This window comes from Pleurodeles waltl, chromosome 4_1 (genome assembly GCF_031143425.1).
Source record: "Pleurodeles waltl isolate 20211129_DDA chromosome 4_1, aPleWal1.hap1.20221129, whole genome shotgun sequence".
In the NCBI taxonomy this organism is placed as follows: Eukaryota; Metazoa; Chordata; class Amphibia; order Caudata; family Salamandridae; genus Pleurodeles; species Pleurodeles waltl.
The window spans coordinates 180,584,954-180,591,418 of NC_090442.1; the positions used below are offsets into that span (position 1 = coordinate 180,584,954).

The following is a 6,465-nucleotide window of genomic DNA, read 5'->3' on the forward strand; positions in this document are numbered from 1 at the left end:
CTTAGATGGAGAAATGAAGGCACAGGTGCTGGTCTCTTCTCCAGGACAGCCCAATGAAGGTCTGAGAGTCTGCAGGCCACTCTCACTCACCCTTGGTGGTGTCTGCGGCTTGGGAGGCCGTAAAGCGGGCTGCTAGGTGACACCTCACATTGTTACAAGTCACACCCCTCCCCTGTCTCCAGCAAGACCAACCACTAGCAGCTGCTAAACTTCATCAGCAATTCTTGACACTGTACATCTTTTTTTTGCAGTTTTATATAGCGCAAACACGACCCAAAGGTTTTAGATCACTTTACATGAGCATCAGTTGCATTACACAAGGACACATTCCTTTTTTGGTAGGCATGGGGAGCTCAAGTGATTTGCCCAGAATCACAGGGTATTGTGCTGACACCCAGAATCGAACCTGGTCCCCCAGTTCCACAGTCAGCATCTCTGGCAGTTACACCATATCCTCCGAGTTCTTCTTATCCTGGTTTTCCAATCACAACCTTTGAAGCCAGAGGCCAATAGCGCATGTCAGGGGATGCAAGGGGAGAGCCAGGGGTAGCAGTTACTGCCTCCTGTAAACATTAAATGACATTAAATCATTCAGGTGTCAACCTCAACCTACCTAGCCACACCCACAACACCCCCACATGCCAGAGAACTTCAGTGGCTGCCAATACACAAACTCACCCAATACAAATTCCTCACACACATACAAAGCACTACACGGGGAAGCCCACCTCAATATCGGAATACACCTCCACCTACCTCCCATGCACCCCGCTCAGCCGGACTCTCACTAGACCCGTACACCCGCATCCACAAAGCCACAGCTGGAGGCCACACCTTCTCCTACACCTCCCCTGAGCTGTGGAACAATCTCTCATTTCCCATCCGGGCCTCTTCACTTCTCGAGTTCCGCAAGAAGCTGTAGACCTGGCTTTTCAAATATTCACACCATAGAGGCACCTGCTGATCCATCTGCAAGGTACCTGGAAAAACTCACAGGTGATTAGTGCGCTACACAAACTTACTAAACAAAACAGGTGTCCAGGCCCACCGTCCAATATGCTGCTCATATCTCTTGCTGCAGAGACACTGCTCCCGAGGACAGACAGGCTCATTCAGTTTTACGACCTTCTGGACATTCGACTGTCACTTGAGGATGAGCCCTGTTGTATCCCAGCCTCTCAAAATTGTAGAACATACGTCTAAAAATATATGCAAACTAGTAATTCTAGTACAGAGATTGTATCATCACAGCCACCAGATGTCATGGGTAGTAGACTTGGGGTCTTAATCATACTGCATTGCTTCGCAATTAACACAATGACTGGGCTGGGTTAGAGTTAACCATTGCTGACTGTGTTTTTTGCTCCAGGACAGGACTTCTGCACCCTGGCGAGTCAATGCTGCCAAGTGGGTATGGATGACAACGGCTGGATCGCCGCTGCCGTGGGATGGGCCCTCTGGTTCGTCACGCTCATCTTGTATTGTGTGGGGAAAATGATGAACCTGCATCCAGACGAGCCCAAGTACATGCAAGCTTGAGAGAGACCGCGGTACCAGAGAAACAGTAAAAGTGCTTCTGACCTCTCCAAGCACTTGATCCTACATCTCATTACCCAAAAGAAACCAAGTCACCAACGGAAACGTCTGCATAATGGACCATCACGTTAAATCAAGAAATTAAACCATAGAGTCTACCCAAAGCCTATGGTGGGGTAACATCAACACTGATGGAACCGCAGAACCATAGAACATGAGAACAATATACTTCAGCTGTTACAAAATGGACACACAATCCCTTCCTGTGATTGTCCTTTGGCCTGTGTGTAGGAATACCTTCCCTGCCTCTCTGATCTCCATTGCACTCCCTTTAAGGAATGAGTCTTGTCCCATCGTTGTAAGGCACCGGCAAGGAGATGGTTTGGGCTGGTGCCTTAATAATAGTATCTGATATTGTAATCCTAACCAAATGTTCTAACTCCATTTGGGCAAATACTCATTAGTAAGCATTGTTATGATATGCAAGCAACTCCACTGCCAAACAAATATAGTTCTTTTTTTTATTGACGTTTATGATATAGAGGGGAAGAATATGATGAAGGTACTCACATAAGAATCAGAATTCTTTAAGGGCGAGGGCAAAATATGTGCCGGGCAGGTGGCAGAAAGAATGCCAGGCTGCAGGAGACACGGGGGGTACAGAATGCCAGCATCACATAGACTGGCACACTGGGAGTTTTTTGGTCTGCTAAACAGAATAAGTATCCCATTTTCTACCTTCTAAAGAAGAGTAATAAAGACACCGGCATAGCTCCAATGTCATGATTTTTTCATAAACTTCTTGTAGCCTAGTTGGTTACCTTAGCTTGACGTTTATTATATTTAGCCTTTAAAATGTGAGCTACGTCTATAATTTTCATTAAATAATTTTCCCAGAAGGGTGACCTTCTAACTTGATTGAACCACGGGATACACAAGCAAGGAACTTTTAAAATGATAATCCAGGAGGCCAGCTACTGAACACAACAATCAGGCAATCAATTATAGTTGCTTATATTTTTAAGGTTCGGGGGGGGGGAGGGGCAAGGAATGAAGCATAATGAAGTGATGCTTAACAAGCCTGAGAGGAAAGGGTAAGAAGTAGGTGAAGGGGAGAGGGGAGAGGAATGATGATAGCGCCAAGACACCCCTTCAAAGCTAACTGTGTGCTTTACAGGTGTAATCTCATATCATGCAGAACCTTTTGTGTTGCACAGTATACAATACCCTAAGGAGGCTGCAAACCTAACCCTCAGGTGAACCCGAGAAGTGTTCTTCAGTTCAAGAAGTCCAGGAGTCCTTCCTTCCAGCAGGGTTGTATACAACCAAAATACTTTTTAAGGTGTGCCTGACCAATCACCTGTCTTTTGTTTCACTTCTAAATGCAACAAGGTGGCAAACCTTTTCTGTGGTGTCTCAAGGACTAGTAGTAAACCTGGATGCATGTTCTCTTTTAGTTTGCTGTAGTATTAGTAAATTGTTGCTACTCACGTCTTGTTTTATCCCTTTATTTTACAATCGTCATCTCGCCTGACTGTTAGTATTTTAAGGATTTGTGTGTATGATCTTGTATTGACTGTACTTGGCTGTCAATCATAAAAAGTACTATTACACAGATACAACAATGGGACACATGTGAATTAGATTGATCCAATGTTTTGCAGTTGCAGAGAAGGAATATTTCCAGGATCAATATATGAACAGACTAGGGGAGGTAACATAGGGATATTTTTTAAGGGGAACTAGGGAATGTCTACTGTTACCCTATATGTTCATCCAGGAAAGTGCCTGGAGCAGGGTTTGCATTGTGAATATTAGCACACTTTCTTTAATTTGTCTTCACAGGATCACAGTAATAAGGTTAGTTCCCCTGGACCGCAGAAGAAAGATGTAATGTCAATACAATTAAAATACACCTAATATCATGTGTTGATTTCTGAGCGATTTGGGAAGATTGAGACAAAAAGTTGGAGCCCTACAAACCTATGAGCTGTTTTACCTCGGCACACATGTCGAGAAGGAAGTGCTGGTAGAGGGGTCTGCAATGAAGCCAGATTTCATATGTGTGGACTTTGCTTACGCTTCACAACCTGCAATGATGACATAATTGCACTTGACTATTCAGTACTCAACAGTTAGAAATACAATGTTCTATTTTAGTTTTATCAATAAACCCTATATAAACACGTCATTTATTTCATGCCCAACTGAACAAACTCTAAAAGCATCTTACATCAGATATGACCTTCATTGGCAACTCCCTAATCCAGGGGACTTGGATGAAAAATTTCTGCAAAAAACACTTAGGCAGGACATTGACACAAAGTGTGAACATAGTTCAATTTCATAATTGGTAACACAACAATCCTAGCATGCGGTGGTAGTTAGAACAAAGCACCAGTGACTTTATACATCATGTGGTGACCCACTATAAAGCATGATCAGCCGTCTAGCACCATGATTTCTCAAACAAGGGGGATACACCATAGAATCATCGAATGCATCACAGACGGCAATGTAGTGACTTACACGTTAGAGCTGCAAGACCAGCTACTCGTGAAGTCAGCTCCAAGCCATTCTCCTTTAAAATCACAAAGCTGTAGTAGAAGGGTCCAATTCTACAAAGGGTAGTCAACACATACATGGTTTCCATTGCACCATACATGTTTGCTCATGTCGATATGGAGTTGGGTATGTGAAAGCGTAAACACTATCACACAAAACGCCACAAAGCAGTTGCCCCCAACGTGTAGCTCTTAGCAACAGGGTACTAATGATACAATAAAGTGTTGCTCATCAGGTGATCCGTGCAACTATGCTTTTTGTCAGTTCTGCTCTGGGCAAGCATTACTTTTCTTTGAACTAGGAAGCTGAGGAGGTTGCTCTGGACTGATTCTCCATCTACTTCCCTGACACTTGTTTCTTGGGAAATTGTAAGTAATGCAAAGGTCTCGGGATCCCAGAATGTGAGACATCAGAGCCCAAAAACCTTTAAAAAAAGAAGCTGAAAGCTTTCTGGTTCACTCCCCACTGGAGTCAAAAGCAGGAGTCTTTGGGAGAGGACGAAACTGAGAAAGAGATAATCGGTCTGCCCCTCCTGCTTTCCTGCTGTTAGCACTGAATCTGCCATTCTACCTCCTCTGGGCAGTGCTAATGGCTTCTCCTCTGTGAGCAGACTGGGCAGTGGAATACAGGGTCAGATAAACACCACAGAAGGTCTGTCCCGAGTGGAGCAACTTTACCCGGAGACCCACTGGGCCCAACTATCCAGAGCGAAGCGAGGCCTGAGTACCGAGCTGAAGATAGCATTATCAAGTTTGTGGAGCGTGTAAACTAGCAGTTTGGTGAAAAACAGTAAAGTGTCTGGCTGTGGAATTAGAAAAACCTGCACAGGTGTCACTGGGACATTATGAAATTGACAGACATGCACACTATGGCTTTGGTAAAGATTCTAAATTGAGCTGAGCCCAGACCTATTGAGGAAGCAAATTTGGATTGTGATGCTTACTGCACCGAAATACACAAGGTATGCACATTTTATTGTGCCCAGTAATCAACGGATAGAATAATATTTGTCTACTTTGCATTTTCGATAGATGCACAATGAGCGGTATACGCAAAGATCAGAATTATCCTGCTTACTTGTAATGAGGGTATAACTGTCTAAAAGATTCCTGCTGGTGAAGTGTGCTAAGACACTTTGTTAAATCGTATTTAAATTACAAAAGTTTTGTAACAATATTGATGATCTAATATTCTGCCAAAGGCACCATATGTTACTAAGTCCCAAAAACCTGTACCTTGCTGATGAGTCTTTAAACAGTTCCAGTATTGCTCAGTTTACCTTGCACCATCTTAAAAATACACAATTTGCAATTGTTTGTTAACTATTTCATGAAGAGAGCCCACGTCTTTGGTATATTGGTCTCTAGATCCATTTTGCTCTCTATGACTAAATAATATTATGCTTGAAATGCACAGTATTCCAGTAAGTGTCCCCACCCAAAGTAAAGCTGATTACTGCAAACCTAAGGGCATTACTTATGCATAATAGGTCCATTATTGTACTCATTTGTTAAATTCCTTTTCTAGAGCATCAATGCAGATATCTTCCATTGAGTTTCAGATGTTGCTCATCATTTGGATTGACACAACAATGTTACTCATACCTCACAAAAGTGTGAGGATCCCTGTACAAAGACATATCCCAGGTGTTTACAATCCCAGTTCCAACCGGATTGATTCTATGAGTGGCAGAGGTCAGCTGTCCTCAACCAAGCGCACATCTCAAGATGGATCCTCCAGGGCATCAGTGCCACCAGTGATGTGCAATGAACAATGCATCTGTTAGATGGAGTCCCACCCCTGAAGAATTCAGCACATCTGCTGAGTCCACGAATACTATTAGGTGTAAACAGTCATCCTTGTTTTCAGGGCAAAATGTTGTTCCTTTGCATGAATTTTTGCCTCTTAATTTACGCCTACACCTTGCACAATAATGCTCCTTTGTTTGGTGTAAAATGTACATTGATGAGATGATGTTACGATTAATATGGAAAGCTTTGATACTGAATCACCAAACAAGTCAAAGTGTTATCACTTGATTACGTTCCTCCCATTACTGTGAAAGTGTTAGTATTTTGGCACTGCTACCTTTATAGAAAAATAATTTGATTAGTATGATCTCATCATCCGCCAGGGGCTTTGCCCCCATCTACAGTTGTCAACTGGCCAGTATTTTCATTTCAAGACAGGTATATAAAAAGAAAAGCAGATTAATCATTAAAAACCAGTATTTTATCCCCTTTCAAATGTAAAAACAATAAATATCAGATAAAAACGCATTAAAATAATGTTAATGCTGTCTCGGATATTCCTAAGCATGTTTAAAGCAAAAAGAGGCAGTATTACCATGTCAGTAAAGAATAC

General features: G+C 42.7%; 1 protein-coding gene across 1 annotated transcript in view; it reads left to right on the forward strand.

The window, feature by feature from the left end:
- Window positions 1–3,026, forward strand: part of TMEM213 (transmembrane protein 213) — a 119,445-nt gene extending 116,419 nt beyond the window's left edge. Inside the window, exon 3 of the mRNA XM_069227987.1 lies at window positions 1,370–3,026. Coding sequence (XP_069084088.1) covers window positions 1,370–1,539 — 170 coding nt within the window. The 3' untranslated portion in view covers window positions 1,540–3,026. The remainder of the gene's footprint in view (window positions 1–1,369) is intronic.
- The last annotated feature ends 3,439 nt before the right edge of the window (window positions 3,027–6,465 follow it).